This window comes from Hemitrygon akajei, chromosome 7 (genome assembly GCF_048418815.1).
Source record: "Hemitrygon akajei chromosome 7, sHemAka1.3, whole genome shotgun sequence".
NCBI lineage: Eukaryota > Metazoa > Chordata > Chondrichthyes > Myliobatiformes > Dasyatidae > Hemitrygon > Hemitrygon akajei.
Window position 1 is genome coordinate 173,172,830 of NC_133130.1, and position 25,431 is coordinate 173,198,260.

The following is a 25,431-nucleotide window of genomic DNA, read 5'->3' on the forward strand; positions in this document are numbered from 1 at the left end:
GTAAATGTAGGATCCAATCAAAGTCTTGTACGTCAAGTTTAATATGTGTGTTAGGCCATCACATTTCACACTTCAGAATGGGCATAGTTCTTCTCATTCTCATAATCACTTCCATCTACAGTACAACGCTTGCCATTTCAAGCAACCCCAAATGATTGTTTGTTTTGTAATGATTGCTCTGCACTTGTAATATTTAATAGCTTAGAGCAGTTGTCTTGAACTGTGCTATTTTCTGTTGGCAATAAAACAGCGTAGTAGTTATACCATTATTAATTTATTTCATTTACACTAAAATGCATAACATCCATTTTCTCCTACATCACCTTTGTTTCTAAATATGCGTAGAAATGCATGCAGAATGTTCTCATCTTAGGATCAAGTCAACCGTTCAATTGGATAGTGACTATTCTAAACCTAAGCCATAACTCCCTTTGTTGTCCTTCCCAAACCTAGATCACTCCCTTTTGAACGTTTCTGATCACCTAGGATCTACAGTCATTTTGAAAAAGAGTTCTCATCTTCTCTACCACTTTATGTTATTTGTTTCATGGATCATTCCTTGTTTTTCCAGAACAGTAGAATGCAAACCAGTTTCATACAGCCAGCTCTCATAAGCTAAATCTTTTTGATAAATCGGCATTTTACCCTTTATAGCATACTCTGAAACTGACAAGGTTATTTTCTGGCATGTTAAATAGTAATTCACACGCACCTCCTCCAATCATGTGTAATACTTTGTGTTCTCAATGTTGCAGCCTCTACCACAGCGAGAAAAGCTAGACTGTGCCAAACACCTGTGCTTTATCTGCCCTTCACCAACTAAAGTTCCTGAGTGCACGTTATTTTAATTCCCCTTCGCATTCCCACCCCAACCTGTCTGTCTTTGGCTGCCTTCATAGATGGGGTGAGTCCAAACACAAACTAGAAGACCCAGCACCTTATATTCAGCCTGGGTAGTCTACAACCTGACAGAATAAACATTGAATTTTCTACTTTATGTGACCTGCACCCCATCCTCCTCTCTCTCTCCTGATCTGTACATATCCTCTCACATGTATCCTCCTTTCCAAGCTCACATCCCTATTCCAATTTCTTTTCCCTCCCTAAACCACTCCTTCTGCCCATCTATCCACCGGGTTCCCTCCCCTCGCTGTTTACATCTGTCCACCATATTTCCTGTATTTGGTACCTCTTCACCTACCTTTCATTTCAGATTCTAATATTTGCAGCCCTCAGTTGCCTCCACCTATTACCCCCCCCTCAGTCTCTGTTTTTATCTCCACCCGTTTGTTGTCCACCATTCTTCTTCTGCGAATCAATCCCTCCTCACTTGGAGCCATCAATAGCTTGCCAGCTCATGCCTCCTCCTCCTCACATCTTTATGTTGGCTTTATATATCTTTATATACTTCAATTTAGGGTCTCGATCCAAAACGTAGACTGTCTGACCTGCTGATTTCCTCTTGTTATCCAGCTTATGATTTTATTGTTAAATAGAACCGTTGAATTGCTTGCATTACCCAGAAGTGTGCTTCTGGGTAATGTTCATGTGTACAATTTGGGTAAAACTTCTCTCAGTTCCTCCGTGCGAAAATTCATGAATTCCACTCGCCACCCTGCCGATGAACTTGCCAAGTGGAGACTAATACCTGCTGTCATTCTTACTTTGATTTACTCGAGCTAAAATAATTGTCCCAAAAATGGAGAGCTATTGGGATAGAAGATTGTTCAATTAAGTATAATGTGTTCATCTTTTTCCTCTACCGCTGAGTTAGTTAAAATAGCTTTTCTCCTATAGTGCCTTTTGGAAATCTGACAGATTGAGGTTAAAAAGCCTATAAACGGGTCTCTTTTATTCTTGAATATTGTACATCATTGGTGAAAAGTTCAAGTTGCTGAGTTGTTGATCAGAACGCAGCAGACTCTTTAAATGCACGTATTTTATCAACAGAGGCAGTGTTAAAATTTGACAGCCTTGACATGCTGATTTCTATGTACACTCATTTCAGTGTGAGGTTACAGGATTAATAATACAGTTTCATGCTACTTGCCATTTTTAACCATGATCATTATGATAAAGGGCATATACTTAATTATAGCCCTGTTTAATTACAGCTGTGTTGAAGCTCGTTTGTTTAGTAGAATGCTAATTAAAGTGGTGAGCCTGTGGCATGTCCTTATTTTCCTCCTTTGTGCTAGGTGAATGAACTAGCTGTAATGCACCATGTATTGTTGCTTTACTCAAATAATTACAACCGCAAGGCACGTTCTGCTGGATAAGTCCCAGAAGTTTTAAAAAAGTTCATTTGCCACTGGATTCTTCTGCTGTGTGCACAGCCTCATCGAATGCGGCTAAAGTTCAACCCTTAATGCCACTATTTTATATGGGACATTGAAGATCTTTAAATTAGTGTATTGTTTAGAAAATCACTTCTGAGAATTATCATTTACTTACTGTTAATTTATATAAACATTGAATCTTCAGTATAATCTCTTTAAATTTGTTGAATCAGTATATTGTAGCAATACATTTTTTTAAAAATTACATTTAATATTGAAGATTGTTTAATGTACTTTCCAGTGCACAGTGTAAAGAATTGTTACTCCAGATTCAAGGCAGCACAAAAAAATTAAAAACCAATTATCATAAAATAAACAATATGATTACAATAATCATAAAAAGATAGTTTATATACATTGATTGCATGTCCATAAAATGCCGCTAGGGCGTGTGTGTCTGTGACTCTGACAGGAAATGATAATGTAGTAGTAGTTGGGGGGTGTAGAGAGGTGGGTGAGTGGGTGGAGGTGTTGATCAGCCCTACTGCTTGGGGAAAGTAACTGTCTGGTGGTTCTGGCATTGATCTATGTAGCCTCCTCTTTGATAGGAGTGGGACAAATGTCCATGAGCAAGGTGGGTGGGATCCTTTATGATGCTGACCCTTTTCCAGCACCCTATCGGTGGGTAGGCTGGGGCCGGAGATGCGTTGGGCAGTTTTGACTACCTGTTGTAGAGATTTCCTGCCTGCCACAGTGCAGTTTCCATGGCATGCAGTGATGCAGCTTGTTAGGATGCTCTCTGCTGTGCATCTGTAGAATGACCTGAATATGATTGTGTATAATCCAACTCTCTTCAGCCTCCTTCAAAAGTAAAGGCACAAGTATGAGAAAGTCTTTAGAAGCTGAAAATCCAAAGCAACACACACCAAATGATGGAGGAACTCAGCAGGTCAGGCAGCGTCTATGGAAAAGAGTAAACAGTCGACATTTCAGGCTGAGACCCTTCATCAGGATTGGAAAAGATGATGAGAAGTCAGAGAAAGAAAGTGGGCAGAGGGGAGGAAGAAGTACAGTGCGGTGGGTGAAAAAGTAGAGGTGATGTTGAGCTTTCCTGACTCTAAATTGTGTTCTGGGACCAGAAGAGATTGTGTGAGATGCGCACTTGCAGGAGTTTGAAACTGCTCACAGTTTACTCTGCTGTGCTGCCAGTGTACGGGGGCGTGAGTCATGCGAGTTCTCCTGAAGTCAGTATTTAGAAGCAAGTTCAAATAGTGCTTCAGTAACCTCTATGCTATAATCTACTTAAAAAGATATTTTAAACTTAATTTGAACCCTAGATGGAATTTTGTAAATTGCATAAAGATTCAAGATTTAAATCTGATGTAAATGTTGTTCTCAGAATTTCTCCTCTCTCAGTTACTTCTCCATTCTGATACAGAATTAAACAGGATTAGGAACTCTAAGTAAAATTATATTTTACTTGATTTCAGTAGTATTTCACACAATACAATTTACAACACAATTTTAAACATTACAAATTTATTTTTGTATATATTATAAAGCAGATTCATGTCATCCATAGGCAATGTGTTCACTTTGCAGTAGGAATGATCTGTGAACTCTGATGGGCAACATACCTCTGACTAAATATGAATTTCAGTGGGCTGATATTTTGTGTTGCTTGATTTCTTAAGGCTGATTTTCTTTTATTTTTGATCATATGGTTGACCGATTTAATGTTACTACTGCTAGGTTGCAGGAATAGTACAACAGTGACTAATTATTCAGTAAAGAAATCAATGTCAGCAAATAAAAATAAAGTTCCTGTTGCTGAGGTGAGCGCACATGAAAGGATATAGAAGAAAAAGGCTCTGAAATGTGTCTCTTTTGATAGAGCCATTACAATCAGATGATTGGTTGTCAAGTGTTGCAGTTAATGTAAAAAATGCTATTACTGTGCCAGTAACCCGGGTTTAATTCCCACCACTGTCTGCAGTGAGTTTGAATGTTCTCCCCATAATTGTGTGGGTTTCCTCCGGGTACTCCGGTTTCCTCTCATATTCCAATGATGTACAAATTAGGTTAGTTGGTCATATGGTTATAATCGGGTTTCGCAGGCTTATTGGACCAGAAGGGCCTAATTCTGTGCTGTATTTCTATATAAAAATAAATAAATAGTGTGTTCCATTAAATGGGCTCACTTGGTTGAACATGCATGATTGGACATTTGTAGAGGGCCTGATGTCTGAATTGTGATGTTTCTGATAGCTGCAAAATTTAAAATTTAGAATTCTTGAACTAATCATTCATACCATAAAAATCTTTATGGGAGAAACTGAATAAAGTCATAAATCATGAATGCTGAGGCTAACACTAACCAACTAAAAGTTTGGCTGTTTCCCAATAACTCTTATTAAATTTTGATCTAATGAGTGCTTGAGGGGACAGGCTTCATATGCAGGTGGTCCATTAATACAGTGTTCTACAATAACATCATTAATTTTTTGAAAGAACTTGCTTTACTTGGGCAATGTGACTTATAAAAATGATTGCTCTTTTGAATAGACGTATCATTTAACCTTATTAATTTATCATTAAAATGTTTTGACTGTTGCTGCAGTTAGTTTATGGAAGTTTCCTAGGAAGTAGTATTAAAGTCAAAACCAGCAATATTATTTTTAAAGAAGCCAAGAGCTTAGGTATTTGTAATTTAACTAAAAAAGATTGGTCGCAATCAGAATCAGGTTTACTATCACTGGCGTATGTCATGAAATTTGTTGTTTCACAACAGCATTGCGGTGTGATACGTTAAATGCTATAAGTTACAATAAGAAATGTATATTAAAAATTAAATTAAATAGTGCAAAAAGAGAGTAAAAATAGTGAGGTAGTGTTCATGGGTTAGTTCATTGCGTCCATTCAGAAATCTGATAGCAGAGGTATAAAAGCTTTTGAAAGATGTTCTGCATTTGAATGGTGGTTGATGCTGTAAAAACTAATGTCTTATTCCCACTCTTGCTAACAGCTTTCGTGCTTTCTAAAGACATGGAATGTGCACTGAAAAAAGGCTGCAACTCCAGATTGTTTTATTCCCCTCTAGCAGACCTGTGTGCAACAATAGTTACTCAAGTAGAATGTTCATTCGTGCCGTATCGCATGACATAGGCAGTCATTGTGTTTTCATAGCCATGATTGTTCTTGGCAAATTTTTTTACAAAGTGGTTTGCCATTGTCTTCTTCTGGGCAATGTCTTTTCAAGTTGGGTGACCCCCCCCCCCCCCACCCCCCAACCATTATCAATACTCTTCAAAGATTCTCTGCCTGGTGTCAGTGGTCGCATTACCAGAACGTGATATGCGCATGTGACCGTCCACCCCCTGCTCCTGTGGCTTCACGTGACCCTGCTCGGGGGTGTAGGGGGGGGCTCAGCAGGTGCTAGTCCTTGCCCCCAAGGGTGACCTGCAGTCTAGCGGAGCGAAGGAGTGCCTTGCTCCTTCTTTCGTAGAGACCCCATCATCCACTCAATCAGAACAAACTTTCTTAATATTAAACATTTGCTAGTGTGTCAAGCTAATCTTCCTGTTCCCTCTTAAAACGTCTCAGCAAGAAGGATCTAAATGACTGGAAATGTAACCACCTGCTACACTGCAAACTCTCCACTTTAAGGTGCAGTGGAACCCACTATTGGTTGTATTTTTAAGGTGAATTACCTAATAGCTCAATAAATTTAAAGTAGAGCTGTTATTGTATGAAATTAGTTCATTCTTGGCTACACGAAAATGGGCTCCAGATTTTAAAAAATGATTACTTTTGATCTGCCACACATTTCAGTGCTTTGTAAATCTTTAATACAGAACCCTAATCAAGGGTCATAAAGAATTAACTAACCTTTTTTTGCCTGTTTCAGCAATGGATGGCGTGCCTTTCACGATTTCAGAGAAATTCGCAAGTGCAATAGAAGCTGTAAGTACTTTCAACTGTGGTTAAAACCCAAGTATCAAATTAAAATGTAACTTTTAATCTTTAATTTAGAGATACATTATATACAGTTATGTACTTGAATTTCACTGCATATTTGGGATAAATATGAAGGTTGTTCACTTTTGAGAGAAAAACACAGGGGAAGGCTGTATTTAAGCTAATATAATATTGCAGAAATTTGTCATCCTTTGCCTTCCTAGTGTGTAAATAACTAAGACTAGAAACTAAATATTCTAAATTTTAATTGAATTATGTTTGACTGCCTTAAACCACATGAACCAGTTTTCAAATATGTTTGCAATTTTGACTTGTCCAGTTTGGCTGAATGAATTCACTTTGCCGTGTGCATATGCTGCCTGCTGCCCAATACATTTATTCTGTACTGTTTTCCAAATCTAGTTCCGAGGGTGTGCTAAATCTTAATTAGACAACAGCTGTACCTCTACTGAGTTTCAGAGCAATCAATATTACTTAAGAACATTGTTGTTTAGCAATATCAACACCAGTTGAGAAGTGTGGAGAAGATTCGGACAATAAAATGAATCATTTAAGGTAGTTGGTGGTATAAGGAGTAGACATTTCAACTTAAATTTGAGGCTATCTTCAATTGATATTGTGTGTATAGAGGTGAAACCATTTAAGAAACATCTACAGTTTCTCATGGCTAGTTACACAACGTTCTATGAAATGAGAGTAACACACACAAAATGCTGGAGGAACTGAGCAGATCAGGCAGTATCCGTGGAAAGGAATAAACAGTTGGAGTTTTGGGCCGAGATACTTCTTCAGGACTCATGGAATAATCTATGAAATGATGTCTGAAAGGCAATAAAAAGAATTTTATCTGAGCTAATATATTTGTCACCCACAAATATTTCATGGTTACGAGTACAGTTCCCTGAACATAACCGATGTACTACTGAAAATGACTGCATAAAATGTTATGTATACTGTGTGGGGAAAAATGTGTAGAGAATATTGAAAACAAAGATTTATATTAGTAAGGTCCATGGTTTTGAAATACTCTGAATCCGAATATTTTAGACCACAAAATTGTTTTCTTGTAGTAATCACTGAAGAGATAGTTGCTACAGAACAGTGAAATATTTTACTATGTTAGGGAACCTAATTCTTTTCAAAACATGTCAAAGTTCAAAGTAAATTTATTATCAAATTACGTTCATGTCACCAAATACTCTCTCGAGATATATTTTCATGCAGGCATTCACAGTAGAGCAAAGGAATACACTAGTATCAGTGAAAACCTACACACAAGCAAAGACTGATAAGCAACCAATGTGCAAAAAAAGACAAATATAAAATAATAATAAATAAGTAAATAATACTGAGAACATGAGTTATAAGAGCCCTTGAAAGTGAGGGCATAGGTTATGTTTAGTGATCAGTTCAGTGTTGAGGTGAGTGAAGTCCACGCTGTTCAGGAGTCTGATGGTTGAAAGGTATTAACTGTTCCTGAACCTGGTGCTATTACACCAAAGGCTCCTGTACATCCTTCCATGGGTAGCAGAGAGAGAGAGTATGGCCTGGATGGTGGGTGGTCTTTGGTGATGGTATTTAGTAAGGTGGCATGATGCCAACCCGGAAAAGCCCATGTTATACCTGTGATCTTCTTAGTGGGTAGGAATTAGTCCTAAAGGTACACAATCTGTACTCTTAAGGCACGTTTTGTCACAATTCATTTACATATGTAACATAATCAGAAAATTCACTTTTGGTTTTTCTTTTCAAATGCATAGCTGTTTACTTTTAATCATATGTACATCGAAAAATGGTGAAATGCATTATTTGTATTAACAACCAGCACAAACTAAGGATGTGCTGGGGGCAACCCGCAAATGTCTCGACATATTGCAATGCCAACATAGCATGTCCACAATGTTCAGCAGAACAATAGAGAACACAATAAAACAGCACATACCAAGACAACACAATAGCAAAACAAACTCCTTTCCTCCCTGCCAACCATGCACACTCCCGCAGAGGCAGTTCTCCAACTCCAGGACAGGCCTCAGGGACTTGTCTTAATTTGAAATTTTAACATAATATAAATTACTAAAGTGATTACCATTTGTTTTCATCCTTAGATGCATTTGCATTAAGTATGTAAATGGTGGAAATGCAAAATGAAAAACTACCATCTGAACTGACATTGTCAAGGAGCAAAGAGGTTTCCTTGGCGATCTGATATGCCATGAGTTTTCTGCTGGAATGTCACTCATCCTCACAGCACCTTGTAAAAATATTCAGCCCCAACCCCTTGTTCACATAAATGAATATTACAACCAGAGAATTTGATCAATTTAACTGAGACTTTTTACTTGTGAATCACATGCTCATTTTTTTTCACAGAACCTAAAAAACAGGGAAAATTGTAAAGCATGAAAAACTAATGATTCAAAAACTGAAGTGTCAGCAGCTCAAAAGTATTCATCCCCCTTTGCTCTGTACTTAGTTGAACCATCTCTCACATCCATTACAGCCAAAAGTCTATTTGGATAAATCTCTATTAGCTTTGCACAAAGTGATGAAGCAAGATTTGCCCATTCTTCCTTGCAAAATTGTTCAAGCTGTGCCAGGTTAGTTGGAGAGTAGGAATGGACAACAATCTTGACGTCTTTCCAGAGACGTTTTTTCGAGTTAAGGTCAGGTCTCTGACTGGGCCATTCAAGGCCAACAGTTTTCTTCATTTGAAGCCACTCCTTGATTTATTTGGGTTGTTGTCCTGCTGAAAGATGAACTTCCTCTCCAGTTTAAGTTTTCTGGCAGAGGTTCGCAGGCTTTTATTTAGGATCTCCCTTTATTTGGCAGCATTTATCTTCCCATCAATCCTGAGCAGGTTTCCAGTCCCTGGTGCTGAAAAGCACCTCCATTCCACAATACTACCACTACCATGCTTTACAGTAGGGGTGGTGTTACGTGCCTGATGCACAGTACTAAATCATGTGTACTGCTCAGTATCGAGGCCAAAGCATTCCACTTTAGTTCTATCCAACTGCAAGATCTTCTTCCACATCTTTGCAGAATCTTCTAAGTGATGTTTGCAAGGATATGCTTTTGTTTTGGCCAGAGCTTAAGTACTGCTCATCCATAAATACCTGTTTTTGTGCAAGGCCTTAGAGATTGTGGAGCCCTGAACTTCATCCCTAATTGCAGCCACTGACTTCTGCAGCTCTCTCAGTGAATGTTGGCATTACAGTAGCCTCTCTTTCAAGTGCCATTCTTCTCCAGTGATTAACTTTAGAGGGGCAACCTGACCTAAGCAGTGTGGCTGTGATTTCATATCTTTTCCACTTTTTCATGATGGATCGAGTTCCAAGGTATATTCAATGCCTTTAAGATGGTCTTGTACCTTTCCCCAGAGTTGTGCTTCTCTCTTACAATTTCCCTAACTTGCCTTGAATGCTCTTTTGTCTTCATTTTAGTTTGGTGTGTTGAGAATCTACCATTCTGTTGGACCTTACAGAGGGAGGGGGTATTTATTCAGGTGATCCTCCAATTTTCTACATCAACAAATTAAGGAAATGTACAGTATTGCACCTAAAGAAAGTTAGCAGAATAATTACAAAGGGGATGAATACTTTTTCAGCCTTACAATTTTGGTTTATAATTTTTAGTAAATTGTTGACAGATTTTTGATTTTTTTTTACATGTTCCACAATGTTTTGTATAGCAGCTCAAAAAAATCTTTCTTCAGTTTATTTTAAATTTAGAAATTGAGACAGTAAAATGTGAGAAAAGCTGTGGAGGATGAATACTTCTTCAAGGCACTGTACATAGCAGTTTGTTGCAATTCTCCCAGCATTAGTAAGGAAATCTGAGCTCCTTTCACCCAGGAATACTCTTATTGTTGTATAAGGAAGCAAATGGCACCATGCTTAGGTACCATTTCTAGTGTGCCACCTTAACCGGGGAAGAATTGTGAGGAAAAGATTGGGATGACAATAATGCAAGTAAAAGTAATCTTTGCATGCCTTATACTGTCAAATCTGCAAATGAATGGGGACCATTATCCACTGCTCACACTAGGATGGAAGAAAGATAGGCGCTACAGTAGCGTAGCAGTTAGTGCAACACTATTACAGCTTGGGGCATCGGATTTGGGAGTTCATTTCTGGCACCCTCAGTAATAAGTTTGTGCATTCTCCCTGTGACCATGTGAGTTTCTTCCAGGTGCTCCAGTTTCCTCCCACAGTCCAAACACATACTGGTTAGTTATTTATTGAGATAGCGCAGAATAGGCCTTTCCGGCCCTTTGAGCTGTGCCACCGAGCAATTCCCTGACGTAATCCTTGCCTAATCACCAGACAAGTTACAATGACCAATTAACCTACTGACCGATACGTCTTCGGACTGTGGAAGGAAACCAGAGCACCCAGAGGAAACCCACGCAGTGACGGCGAGAACGTACAAACTCCTTACGGGCAGCAGCGGGAATTGAACCCAGTTGTCTTTACTGTAAAGCATTGTGCTAACCACAACATCATTGTAAAATTGTTCTGTGATTAGGTTAGGATTAAATAGCTGGGTCGCTAGGCAGAGCAGCTCGTTAGGCCGGTAGACCCTGTTCCATGCCGTATCTCTAAATAATAAATAAATAAGTACTGCTTTATGTTTTCAATATATCTAATATTGTCAGTAAAATGAAAGCATCTGAGTATTTGAAGAGTCTGGTAAAGCATAATATTCTGTTATATTGATTCAAATAAAATTTAGCACAAGTAGCTGGAATATAGGGAAACTTTTTAATTAAAAATTGCTTTGTGTATTAATAATTCCTGTAATATAGTAATTACTGCAATTCCACCTCTACATTCTTATACCATTTAAAAATTAATTGTCCTTTGCTATGGTTATTTGATATTACCTAAACCTCTCAGATGAGTTAAATGAGCAAACTTTTGAAATGAAATGGGAAGTTTATTTGGAATGAATTTCTGCTGGAGAAAATATACTATCATTAAAAAATAATGCTTTAACTTTGTTGAGGGAGTGGGAGTATGCTTGACTGTAACTGAAATTATTTTTTTATATTAAATGTCTACATAATTTAAGCAGCATAGCTGCCAATAAGAAGTGAAGATGTCACAGCAGCTTAGTGTATTTCATCGCAAAATAACCTGGTGAAGCTCAAGATCAAGACTTGCATTATTTAGGCCTTTCACAATGTCCCAAAGTGCTTTGCAGCCAGTGAAGTGTTGTCACTGTTCATACAATGTGGCAGCCAGTTTGCACACAGCGAACTCCCCACAAATGGTGATTTAGAATCACCTGATTGCCTGTATTGATGCTGCTGGGTAAGAAGACAAGTATTTACAAGGCTATTGAAGATGATTCCACAGCTGTTCTTCAAAGCAGTATCATGGGATTGTTAACATTCTCCTAAAGAGAGCTGTCAGGGCTTCATTTTAACATCTTTGCTGCAAGATACTGCCTCTGACAGTGAAGGGCTCTTTCAGTACTGTCGTCTAAAGCCAGCCACAATGAACGTAATTGCTTTGCAGTACCAAAATGGAATCTTTCAAACTGTTTAGGAATCTATTAAATCATGAATCTGAAGCCACCAAGTCTGAAGTTGTTCATTCTGTGGAGGTTGCCTGAAGATCCGGTTTTGGCCCTTTGCTTTCTAGTTTATCTGACAGAATGCTGGGATTCGAGGTGCATTTCCATAGCTTAAATGTCAACACCTCTTCTCCCGGTGTCCTTCCGTGTCACAGACACCTCTGGATGACTGCTTGCTTGACACCCCGTGCCGGATGAGTCAGAACTTCCTCCTAATTAAATGTCACAAAGTTACAGATTTCCGTCTCCTTGTTGCTGGTTCCACTAGTCCTTCTCTCATTATAGAGTCACAGAGCGCCACATCACAGAGACGGGCTCTTTGGCCTATCAGTCCATGTCGGACTGTTGCTATGCCTAGTTTCATTGGCCTGCATCTCTACCCCTTCCATCCATGAGATGTTGGAATGAAACCTGCATCCACCGCCGCCTCTGGCAGCTCGTTCCACGAATCGTTCCCAGGGCAGATCATTCCACCTTTCGTTTCCAATTCATGCTGAAACAGGTGACTGCAGCACAGTACAGGCCCCTGCGGCCCACGTTATAAACTACTCTAAGGTTATCGAACCCTTTCCTCCTAAATAGTCCTCCACTTTTATATAATCCATTTGCCTTTCTTAAAAATCCCTAATGCATCTGCCCCTACAACCACCCCTGACAGGGCATTCCGCACACTCACCACTCTCAGTGTAAAAGAAAAAATGTACCTCTGACATTACCCCCCCACCCCCGCCACCACAATACTTTACTCCAGTCACCTTACTCCCTCGTATTAGTCTTTTCCTCTGGGAGAAAAACTCTGGCTATCGGTCTTGAGGGAGTTGACATGAATTATAAGGAAAGGTTGAATAGGAGAGGAGTTATACAAAAGTATGAGTGGTGTAGATAGATATAGTCACAGAGGCTTTTTCCCCCTGAGGCCGGTTGAGACTAGAACTAGAGGTTATAGGTTTAGGGTAAAATGTGAAATATTTAGGGAAACCTGAGCGGGAACTTCAGGGGCTGGTGTGAGTGTGGAACGGGCTGCCAGCGGAAGAAGTGGATGTGGATCCAATGACCACATGTAAGAGAAGTTTGGTTAGGTACATGGATGGGAGGAGTGTGGAGAGCTATGGTCCAGGTGCAGGTTGGAAGGGCCAAATGGGGAAAAATGACACAAGCTTAGCTTGGCTTGGACTGGTTAGGTTTCTGTGACTCTATAACCTTGTTAAAACATTATCTTTTAAGACATTTTCTACAAAGAAATCCATTCCAAATAATCATGTACGCACTCGTAGCAATTTGCAGTAGCTAGATAATATAGCAGTGTGGAATGAAGCTGGAGCATTGGGGGAGTGTGATGTCGTGTAGTCACAGGGAGTGCATGTTGACTCTGAAGGCGGGTCACTGGAGCAGTGAGGCAGCCACTGTGCTACTCTACCGTTTCCTTACCAGGCTTGGACTTTCCAGTTGTCATCTCATCTGTAGCCTGCCCTGAACTTGGTCCTCCTTGCTTTAGATCTCTGATCTAACTTCCTTTTTTATTCCCAAATCACTTAACACTTCAGTTTTGTCCAAACTCTCACACTAAATTACTTCCACCATTTTCTCCAAGTTACCATGTCTGTCAGCCCTCTAATTCTGCCCATTTCTTCACCCATCAACTCTGGTAACAGACATTTGCTCTCCCCTCACTAAACTAATCCTCTTCTATTCTATATCTGTGCTGGCAGCTTCCCCTTTCCTCTCTGTCCTGAAGAGAGTTGCCGCCCGAAACGTCAGCTGTTCACTCCTCTCCATTGATACTGCCTGACCTGAATTCCTCTGGCATTCTGTGTGTGTTGCTTTGGACTTCCAGCATCTGCAGACTTTCTCAAACAAGAGAAAATCTGCGGATGCTAGAGTTAGTAGTTTAATTGGTCACATAGGTGTAATAGGGCAGCATGGGCTTATTGGGTCGAATGGCCTGTTAACCATGGTGTATCTCTAAGTAACATTAAACTCTGCCCAGCTAACATACCAATTTGTTAATTCTCCTCGACTCCACCAAAGGCTTGTGTCCTTCTGCTGTGAGGCTTTTTGATGCAACGAAGGTGGAGTCTACTTACCCAGTATGCATTTGATGGGATTTGATTTCAGGTTAGTTTATTGCCTCGTGTTGAGGCCTCCGTTGGTCAGAGTCAACTATGGATGTTACGTCGTAGCTGTCTAGATACGCTAGCCAGGGCTGTGCAATGTGGAGAGTAAGCTGTTAGCTTACTTTGAACTCAAAGGAATAGGGAAGACTGATACAGTTCGACACCAGCAGCATCGCAGGAGTGGCCATTCCACATCGAACTCAGTGTAGGACTCCCTTAGGGACTCCAGCTACAGATTTTTCTTCAGGGTTTCCTCCCAAAGCCTTCCCTTTGAGTAGGTATAGTCACAAGGCAGTGGAGCTTTGAGATAAGAGTTTTCCTTCTCCTGGATGAGCTTCTAAGCATAGCTGATGAGCCCCATCTTCCCAAAGGCACTGGTAACATGCCTTTGCCCCTTCTATTGCCTCAAACTCCAGGGTGTAATGAAATTTCTTGCTCATATAAACAGTGAACGTGACAATAATAAAAGCCCCTGCTCTAGCATATAACTCATTTAAGGTTCTAAGTAGAAGTCAAGGTTTTGAATATTGAAGTGCAGAGACGAATGAACAACTATGATGATATTGAATGTCATGCTAGAAATGGAGTCGTATAACATGAAAACGGGTCCTTCGACTCAGTTCGTGCATGCCAACTGTGTTGCCTAGCGAGCAAGTCCTATCTCTCCACATTTGCCCCATAGCCCTCCAAACCTCCCTTATCCATGACTTCTAATTTTGCTGATGTACCTGCTTCAACCACTATTTCTGTCAGCGACTAACAAAAACGCATCACCTTTTGCAAGAAGAAGCTGCCCCTGATATCTATTTTAAGTCACTCACATCTAATCTTAAACTAGGGGTTCTCAATCTGGGGTCCACGGATCCCTTGCTTAATGGCATTGGTCCATGACATTAGAAAAGTTGGGATCCCCTGTCTTAAACCTATGCCCTCTTGCTTTTAGCATTGCCTCAAGATGATGTGTTTTCATGCTGTCTGTGCCCCTCATGTCCTTTCAGAATATCCTGTGTTCCAGGAGTAAAGTCCTAGAAGGGCTGAATGGCTTATTTCTGTTTCCTACAGTGTAAGATTGTTGTGCACAGTATTACAATTGAGTTGAGAAAATCTTTATCTGGTGAATTTGTGCTGTAAAATTTTACATTAACATTTGGGGATGAGTAAATAGATTTTTGAAAACAAAAGTACTGTAGGCAGCTTATTGTCATGAAAGCATCTGAAAAAGATATGCAACCATGCGTAAAACGATTAGTTGTAATCATAGGTTTTAGTCTGTCAAATAACCCTTGTTTAGTATTGGTGGTTTAGCAGAATTAATGTTAGCTATAATTTTGTACTCCCGGGTTTTGTCTTAGATTCATTTCTATTAAAACTCAATTTTGAACTTTTCAATTTGATTTCAGGTGCAGCCAGATGATTTAATGGGCATAACAATCAAATCGTTGGCTGAAATAGAAAGGGAAGTAAGTATCTTCGTTTAAATCATCTGAAAGAGAATATTATTATGTCGTGCCTTGCACGGCAGCCTTAAAGCGTAAAGACTACGATATGATTCTGCGTTCAGATGCAAACAATTTGATTGTTTTCTTGTTGCAAAGCAAATATTTTGAAATAAACTATATTATATGTTGATAGATATTGGAACATGTAAAGGAAAAAGCTCTCTATATGCATTCAGCTAGCGTGAAGTAAGTTATTTAATGTATTTGCATCTTATCTTCAAAATCACTGCTTCATCTGCCCCCACCCATTTGCCAACCCGATTCCTGGTCATTCACATATTTCCCTGATTTGATCTTCATCTTCTTTGATGAGACTAATCTTGTGAAAGAACATCTATCGCAGACCATCTGAATCACATGTGCTGGATTTTAGCTAATAAGCAGTTATCGTTGCCTTGGAGTTTGAATGCCAAAGGTCTTGCACACTAATTTAATGTGCTCATCTCTCACTGAGATTGTTCATTGATGTATCTTGTTTGATTCAAACTTTGATATAGACGTAACTGTAACTCCTCTTATTGGGAGAATACTTTAGTAACTCATGTCAAACTTAATATTTTTTCTCATAGTCTGACCCTGAATATTACCTTTTCTAATAAGTGCACTCAGTGCCTACTTTCTGAGGTACCTCCTGTGCCTAATAAAGTGGCCACTGAGTGCACGTTCGTGTCTTCTGGTGATATAACCCATCCACCGCGAAGTTCGACGTGTTGTGCATTCAGAGATGCTCTTCAGCACACCACTGTTGCAACGTGCGGTTATTTCAGTTACTGTCACTTTCCTGTCAGCTTGAGCCAGTTTGGCCATTCTCTGACCTCTTTCATTAACGAGGCATTTCTGCCTACTGAACTGCCAGTCTCTGGATGTGTTTGTTTTTCACATCACCGTCTGTAAACTCCACAGCAATGATTTCCAATGGGGGCGGTTACATGTCCAAAGGGGACGTTAAGGGAAATAGAAGTTGTCGGGGGAGCGTTCAAGATTCTTGAGGGGGTGGGGTTGGATGGCGATAAGTGGCACCCTAACTTGAGGCACGAAACTTACCTGACCGTGTCAACTTTCTGCTGTTGTCAACATCCAATAGGCATTCCCAGTTTGTGTTAATTTTTAATTTTAATTTAACCCCATTAATGATGGATAAATGCATACGGTGTGATCTCTAGGATTCTGAAGGTGGTGAAGCCTTGAATTCTAATCCGGCTAAGAACAGAAACTACAGAAAGTGTATCAGTACAATGTTACATACCCGGAATATAGTTTTATTTCATTCCAGTCAGATCAGCAGCACCCATGTGTCTTATTTATAACACTGTACTGTCTAATGAAGCCATGAAACCATCAAGATTGCAGGAACACTTCCGTAAAAGACACCCTGAAAGGGCTACTTATGGTATTATTTAGTTCCTGCGTTTGAAAGATGAAAGAAGCATTTGCAAAGCACAGCACACTCGAGTCATTTGCCAAGAAAGCTAAAAGTGACCTTGAGAGTGGTCTCATTGCTTCTTACAACATTTCCAAAAATCTCATACATTGGTGAAGGATTAACAATGCCTGCTGTATCAGAAATGCTCACCACTGTTCTCAAAATGGATACCAGTATTTTAAAATCAATTCCTCTGAGTAATAACTCTGTAGCTCATCATAATGACAAAACGAGTGAAGACATTGAGTACCAACCATGCACAGAGCTACAAAAAAAAACAGAATTTGGGATACAACTGGATGAGCCATCTACGGGAGACAAATGAGCATTGCTAATGGTGTATGTATGGTTTACCAAAAATGGAAATGTTTATGAAGGGATTCTCTTTTGTTAAAAAGTTAAAAACAAATATCAACAGAGAATCAATCTACTTTGAGCTCAAAATGTATATTGAGGATAAAAGTATTCCGATTAGGAACATGATTTCTTGTGCTACAGATGGAGCACCGTATATGACAGGTCGCCATGCTGGTTCAGTGGCATTTCTGAAAAGAGGAATTCCAAATCTGTTTGCAATCCATTGTGTAATTCATCGTCAACCTCTCACAGCCAGAAACCTCAGCCAGTCATTTCAAGCGTGACTCTTCTAATATCTGCTATCAACAAAATGAAAGCTCATCTATTAAATAGCAGAGTATTTCACTAGTTGTGCCAAGATAATGATGAAGAGTTTGAACGCTTGCTTCTTCAAACTGAAGTGTGTTGGCTGTCAAAAGGCTGCTGCTTAAAACACTTCTTTGAACTTTTTGACACTGTGGTTGAATTTTTGCTCAAAGTCAACAAGAGCTTGGGAAAAAAGATTGAACTTCTGTGTAGAGATGTTGCATACCTCGCCAATCTGTATGACAAAATAACATTCTAAAAATGAAACTGCAGGGTGAGAATTTCAATTTAATGCAGGGAAAAAGTGTAGTGTCCACTTTTATTGGAAAATTGGAAGTATATAAGCAAAATATTGGGAGAAGGATGTTCTCACAGTTTCCCTACATGGAAAGTATGGCACTCTCTTTCACAGGCAGTGATCTTCAAGAGTGCTTACTGCTTACATCTGCAGTCATTGAAGAAGGATTTTCAGAATTGATTCGAGGATTTAATGATCTGGAAATTCTGGACTATGTAATTAACCCATTTCTTTGCAAGGTGGAATAACAGGAACAGAGCTTGCAAGAAGAAATTATCAAAATTCAGAATGATGAAGAAGCAAAAATGCTTTTCAAAAATGTCGGCTTTTGTGGTATGTGGCTACTCTGTCATACGATGTTTCCTGGTCTTTGGAGAAGAGGCAAACTGCTCTTCATCGCATGTGCAGTGAGCCACATACTCACAAAAAGCAGAAACCGCTTGGACATTGTTACACATGGGGACTTAAGGCATTAGCTGTCCCAACTTGAACCAGGTATTTCTAAAAACCATCAAGTTCAAGGATCACATTGATATTGAAGCTGCTGTACAGCACATGGGTACTGTGTAAGCTAGGTTTAAAGACAAATAAAAATTTAAAGCAAAATCATTTTTATCAAGTTAGCATATGATAGACATGTTTTACACAATAAGGGTGCTGGAAACTATGTTGTACCTAAGAGGGGCATTGGCAAGTATGAAAGTGCTTTAGGCGGACGTTGGGCTAAAAATGGGAGACACGGCACTAGAGACTGTTGTGTGTGAAAATCCCAGAACAGCAGTTTCTGGCACCAGCATTCATCACACGGGCAAAGTCACTTAGATCACATACTTGTGTGCACTCAGTCCCAAAGTTGAAGACAAACAGATTTTTGAGAAGTATCAATGATTATGGCAGATAAGATAATCTTCTGGCTTATTTGGGCCCAAAAGAGATTACAGTGCAGGAGTAGCATCATGACATATTCATTTATTTTAAAACATTAAATGACCACTTGTTTTTTTTTAACACGAATATAATGTGGCATTTAGCTGCTGACATTTTCTTACCAAGAACATGTAAGTTGGACCCTAGTGTTGGACATGTGTGTGTTCTATATGCCTGCCTTTATCTGGATTGCCTCTGTGGAAGAAATGTTCTCTCGGATGCTGTGTTGTGGGTTCTAGATTGAAATTGGAAGCTTGAGCAGGTAACCTTGGCCATCACTTCAATGCTGTATTGAGAGTTTTCTGCGCTGCCAAGGCTTAGCACTTGTATGAGGTGTTGCAGTGTCTGTTCACTGACCTTTGACTTGGGTACAAAATTAGTTCTCCCAGTGATAGAGCAAAGAACAGTACAACACAGTACAGGCCCTTTGGCCCACAATGTTGTGCCAACTTTTTAATTTATTCTAAAAAACAATCTAGCCCTTCCCTCCTGTATAGCCTTCCATTTTTTTTAACATCCATATGTCTATCTAAAAGTTTAAATGTATCTGCCTCTACACCATACCTGACAGAGTGTTCCATAACTCACTACTCTGTGTTTAAAAAAAAATTAATTATCCTCTGCATATTTTTCTCCAATTGCCATTAAAATTATACCCCTGGTGTTGGCGATATCCCCCCGGAAAAAGTCTGGAACAAAGGAGGAAGAGAGATGATTTGATAGAGGTGTACAAGATAAGAGGCATAGATTGAGTGGATAGCCAAAGAGAAAAGACCTAGCTTGCTCAACCTGTCCTCATTAGACGTGCTCTCTAATCCAGTCTGCATCCTAGTAAATCACTTCTGCACCTTCTCTGTAATGTTATCCTTTCTATAATGTTAGACCAACATTTCTGTCAACTAGTATTGTCAAATATAATCTGATGATATTCTTCAAGGCTGTGGTATGCAGGAGTTTTCCATTACATGTTAAATGCAGTCACGCACTACTAAATTAAAGCAGTGGATGTAAGAACCGATGTGAGTCCAGTTTAAACCTTCTCTTTGTAGGATATATACAGTGTCCCTTGCTACACTCTTCCTCACACATGCTCCCTCACCTCTTTTGCTAGTAGATCAATGATACTGTCAGAGCTACCTCCTGCTCTTGGACAGAATTGGGAAGCTTCCTGCTAGTTTCCACCATGGCCTCCGACTCACCTGTCTGTAGGAACTGAAACCATTCCACTTTTTCACACTGCAAGAGTGAAACATGCCTGACCTGAATGTTTCTGGCGTTTCTTTTTTTTCTTACAGAGACTTCCATTGTGAAATGCTTTGAGGTATCCCAAAGTTATGAAAGGCTCTATATAATTGAAACCTCTTTCATTAATAGTATAAAATCCCCCAATTTAATCCTAGCCTAATCGTGGGACAATTTACAATGACCAATTAACCTCCCAACCAGTTCATGTTTAGAATGCAGGAGGAAACCGGAGCACCCGGTGGAAAGCCACGCAGTCAGAGGGAGAGCATACAGACTGCTTTCAGGCAGCATTGGGAATGGAGTCCGGATTGCTGGGACTGTAAAGCATGGTGCTCTCTGTTACTGCTTTTCCCTTGTTCTACTTCCGAGCACTCACGTGCTGAAGCAATTTGTATGGATGAGATGCAAAACATTTTTTTTTAAGAGTCAATATTATTTATTGTTATTCTTTAGTACAGGAGTGTAAAAGAGAATGAAATGATTTTTACTTCAAATCTGATGCAGCAGTAAGAAAAACACAATAAGCATAAAGAACACAATAAAAAGACAATATATATAAATATAAAGCAATCCTATAAAACACAATGTACAAATAACTGTGATATGCATAGTCTGATTGTAACTACATAAAGCGAAGCTAGGGGATGTGTATGTATTGGAGGTGGGACATGGTGCGGTGTGTTAGTAGTTGGGGTGTTGATCGGCCCGACGGCTTGGGGGAAGTAACTCATTGTGAGTCGAGTAGTTTTGTCACTGTACATATGACAATAATAGACTAATTACTAATTTACCGATTGATAGGTACCAAATGGGAAATAACTAAACCTCTATAAAGTCAGAGCAATGCATTTAGATGGCTCCTTCACTCGGTGGCCACTTTATTAGGTACACCGGTACAGCTGCTGGTTAATGCAAATACTATACCTGGTCAGCCAATCATGTGGCAGCAGTTCAATCCATGAAAGCATGCAGGCAATGGTCAAGAGGTTCAGACCAAACATCAAAATGGGGAAGAAATGTGATCTAAGTGACTTTGACTGTGGAATGATTGTTGGTTTGAGTATCTCAGAAACTGTGATCTCCTGGGCTGTCCGCACACAAGGCTCTCGAGTTTATAGGGAACGGTGCGAGAAACAAAAACGCATCCGGTGAGTGGTGGTTCTGTGGGTGAAAACGCCTTGTTAATGAGAGAGGTCAGGGGAGAACGGCCAGACTGGTTCCATCTGACAGGAAGGCGACAGTAACTCAAATAACCACACGTTACAACAGTGGTGTGCAGAAGAGCATCTCTGAATGCACAACACGTCGAACCTTGAAGTGATCTGCTACGACAGCAAAAGATCACGAACACGCGCGCTGTGGCCACTTTATTCGTTACAGGAGATAATTAATAAAGTGGTCGCTAAGTACGTATTTCCCTTTTTAATGGTGAGGGCCCAAGTATTTGGTTTTGAATTTCAGTCCCACGTGAGCAGCAGTAACTGGCGGCTTCAGTGCTGTACCGCTGCTTACAATGCTGAGGCTGCACAGCTGGTCAGACGTGCACTTCATCCAGCACTTGGCTGGACCACAGGGCCTAACGTCCCACAACAGCAGAGCACATCCACTCTTGGCAGAAACAAAGAAGGATTTATTTTTAAGGGGTGAGGAAAGTGTTACACATTTCAACCTCTTTTTTTTTTTAAAAAAAGTAGTTTAAATGCCAGTTGCAAAGGTGTAGATGATTGACTGTATTGCTTTTTCAAATGGAATGGTGTGAAATTGGAAAACAGATGTTAATTATGGACAAGAAGGCAAAGGAATTAAAAAGGTGAAGAGCAGTTTTTAAATAAATCTGTATTCGCAGTGTAGAGGAACAGAGGGATCTTGAGATCCACGTCCAAAGATCCCTCAGAGTTGCTGTGCAAGTTCATAGGGTGGTTAAGAAGCTGTCTAAAGTGCTGGCCTTCATTAGTTGGGGAATTGAGTTCTAGACCTGTGAGGTAATGTTGCAGTTCTTTAAAACTCTGCTTAGACCATACTTGGAACATTGTGCTCATTTCTGGTCACCTCATTATAGGAAGGATGTAGAAGCTTTAGAGAGGGTGCAGAGGAGATTTACCAGGATGCTGTCTGGATTAGAGAGCATGTCATATGAGGATAGGTTGAATGAGCAAGGGCTTTTCTGTTTGGAGTGAAGGAGAATGAGAGGTGACTTGATAAAGGTGTACGAGATGATAAGAGGCTTCGATCCAGTGGATGGCCAGGATGGAAATGGCTAATACAAGGGAGCATGATTTGAAGGTGATCGGAGGTAAGTATTTTTACAGAGAGAGTGTAGGTGTGTGGAATGCCCTGCCGGGGGTGCTGGTAGACAGGCAGACAGGCATGTGGGTGATAGGAAACTGAAGGGTAATGTAGAATGGAGCACCTGGAGGAAATCCACATGGTCATGGGGTTCAAACTGCTTACAGACTATTACTGCTGTGCTCCTCCTAAATATTCTATATCTGCTGCATTGAAATTGTTTCTGGTTTGGAAATGCTGTAAAATAGTACCTTAATGGTGGTTAATTTTGATTTAGAAAATGATTTTTGAGTTGGGGAATGCCAATTCCTTCCACTGAACCTAAATGCAATGATGTGAAAGAAACCCCAGCTCCACGCTGTGCGGTGTCACTGTGTCTTAATTACACATGTCACCCATGATTGATAGGTACCTCTGTAAACAATCCAACCTTCAGGATAACTGCATGTATTCAAGTCACACTCGTATCCAGTGTACGGTAAAATATGCAGCGTGTCACCGTGGAATTACCCGGAGACCGCTGTGTCTTAAAACAATCCTGTGCAATGTGTTGCAGGCTTTACTGATTTAAAACACCCTGAGCTCAATTGTTCCCCTGTCACAGACCTGATCCCAGGAATGAAAGGGTTAATTGACGAGGGCGCTCGGTGGCTCTGGGCCTGTACTCGCTGGAATTTAGAAGACTGAGCGGATCTCATTGAAACCTATCGAATATCAAAAGGCCTAGATCCAGCAGATGTGGAAAGGATGTTTCCTACAGTGGGGAAGTCTAGGACCAGAGGACACCGCCTCAGAATACTAGGGTGTGCTTTTAGAACAGAGATGAAGTGAAATTTCTTTAGCCCGAGGTGGTGAATCTGTAGAATTAATTGCCATGGACGGCTGTGGAAGCCGGATCCCTGGGAGGTTCTTGATTAGTAAGGGTGTCAAGGTTTACAGGGAGAAGGCAGGAGAATGGGGTTGAGAGGGATAATAAATCAGCCATAATGGAGTAGCAGAGCAGACTTGATGGGTTGAATGGCCTAATTCTGCTCTTATGTCTTATAGTCTTACTTTCAGATAATTCATCCAAGCTGTAGCTCCAGTTCTGTGCTGTTGGGAGGTCTAACCTTTCCAATTCAAGGGTCAAGATTGTTAATTGTTATTATTCAGTACACAAGTGTAAAGGAGAACAATTGATTGTACTCCAGATCCAATGCAGCATAAGCCAAAAAAACACAATAAATATAAATATGAAAGCAATCCAGTTAAAAGACAGTGTGCAAGAAATGTTGAGTATAGCCATACACAGTATGCATAAGATTAGCTTATATACCCAGACGGATTGTCTGTACACACAGTGAGGTGAGGTGCAGGAGTACCGGAACATCAGGTGACTCTGACAGGAAATGATAAAGTGACAAAGTGACTCTCGGCAAGAGGAACTCTTCTAGGTAACAGCAGGGCACGTGGGAACACAGTCAGACTGTGACTGTGTCAGTGTGGGTGTGAGGTGGGGGGTGAAAGGTGCTGAGGGGCTGTGGAGAAGAGTGGCTGATGTGAATGAGTGCAAGCTTGAATTCCCATGTGCCTAACAAGTGGGCATGAAAGGTCCTACAGCACAATTTGCATTCTGTCTGCGGACAACCAAAGGGGTTCGGTCTGTAAACATGAAGGACTGCAAACGCTGGGATTTGAAACCACAAATAATCTGCTGGAGGAGCTCAGTAGGTCAAGCAGCATCAGGTGGGTGGGTGTGGTGTTGTGCAAAGGGTGGGGGGGGGGGGAGAGAGAGAGACATACCTACCGATCTCAGTTTCATTTTAAGTATTTTTCCCCTTTCTTACACAGCAGAATTGTACTGTTCACTTGTGCTCCTGATTCTCAATGGGAACACCAGGTTTCTCCATAAGGTATATGTTCAGATTGTCAGATTTTTATTCTGTTTTTGATGTGTCTTTGTTCATAAAGATCATAAGACATAGGAGCAGAATTAGGCCATTTGGCCCATCAAGTCTGCTCCACCATTCTATCTTGTCTGATTTATTATCCTTCTCAACCCCATTCTCCTGCCTTCTCCCCAGTACCTTTGATATCCTTAATTATCAAGAACATATCAATCTACGCTTTAAGTATACCCAATGACTTGGTCTCACCAGCTGCCTGTGGCAATGAATTTCATAGATTCACCACCCTCTAGCTAAAGCAATTCCTCCTCAACTGTGTTCTCAAAAGGTGTCCTTATATTAAGTGCCCTTTGGTCCTGGACTCCCCCACGATAGGAACCATTCTGTCTAGGCCTTTCAATTTTCGGTATTTTCAATGAGATCTCCCCCACCCCGACTCTTCTAAACTCCAGCAAGTACAGGCCAGAAATAACTGAACTGAGTTCTCATTGTACTGAACTTCCATCTTTTAAAAAGTTGATCCTCTTTGTAACGTTGACTCTGAGGTAGTGCAAGTGATTTTATGACCGTTGCCTTTCCCACTTTGGAGGTGTGATTGCAGAAGAAAATTGGCCTGGTACTTGACAGTGAAAGATTTGCAGTTCTTGTGGAAAGATCTGTATTGCTCTTGCAGAGACTGCAAGGCTGAATGAACAAGTGGCCTCCATCAATGCTGTACCAGGTCCATGGTCAATAGAATTAAAAGGAGCTCATTCTGGAAATGATGCAGAACATTCAGACACTGAAGTCCTAATGCAACTGAGGAATAATTCTTCCGTGGTGCCCATCCACCAGTACACTGATTTTGTTTTGGAGTGTGCTGTCCTGGAGTTAATAAATTTAATATCTATAGATAAGTTTTTGAAATTAATTGATAATGTAAAAAAACTGAAGCTGTATCTTTCATGATCTGTTTCTTTGTTCAATCAGATTCTTTTAGTCTGAGCGTGTCACCCTTGCTTTACACAGATCTTGGTAGAAAATGCGCTTGTATAACTGATTGTAGAAGCATGCAGCTATGCTGGAGAATATGGAGGATGAAACTGCTTCTCAATATTGTTTCTGCCTTTTGCAGTATAGCGCATTCGTTTAAAAAAAAGCCTGTCTGCTCAAGTCTACTTCCTTCTAAACTCAAATCAACCACTTTTGGCACAATATCTTACAAATGCCATTTCTCTCTGTTTCATCTGTACCATTTAACAGCTAATACT

At 40.2% G+C, this 25,431-nt stretch overlaps 1 protein-coding gene across 2 annotated transcripts in view; it reads left to right on the forward strand.

Annotated features, from left to right (window-relative positions):
- LOC140731182 (multivesicular body subunit 12B-like) overlaps positions 1-25,431 on the forward strand; it is a 276,241-nt gene that overhangs the window by 209,327 nt on the left and 41,483 nt on the right. For both annotated transcript variants that reach the window (XM_073052625.1, XM_073052624.1), the window contains exons 8-9: positions 6,187-6,242; positions 15,355-15,414. In XM_073052625.1, the coding sequence (XP_072908726.1) occupies positions 6,187-6,242; positions 15,355-15,414 (116 nt within the window). The remainder of the gene's footprint in view (positions 1-6,186; positions 6,243-15,354; positions 15,415-25,431) is intronic.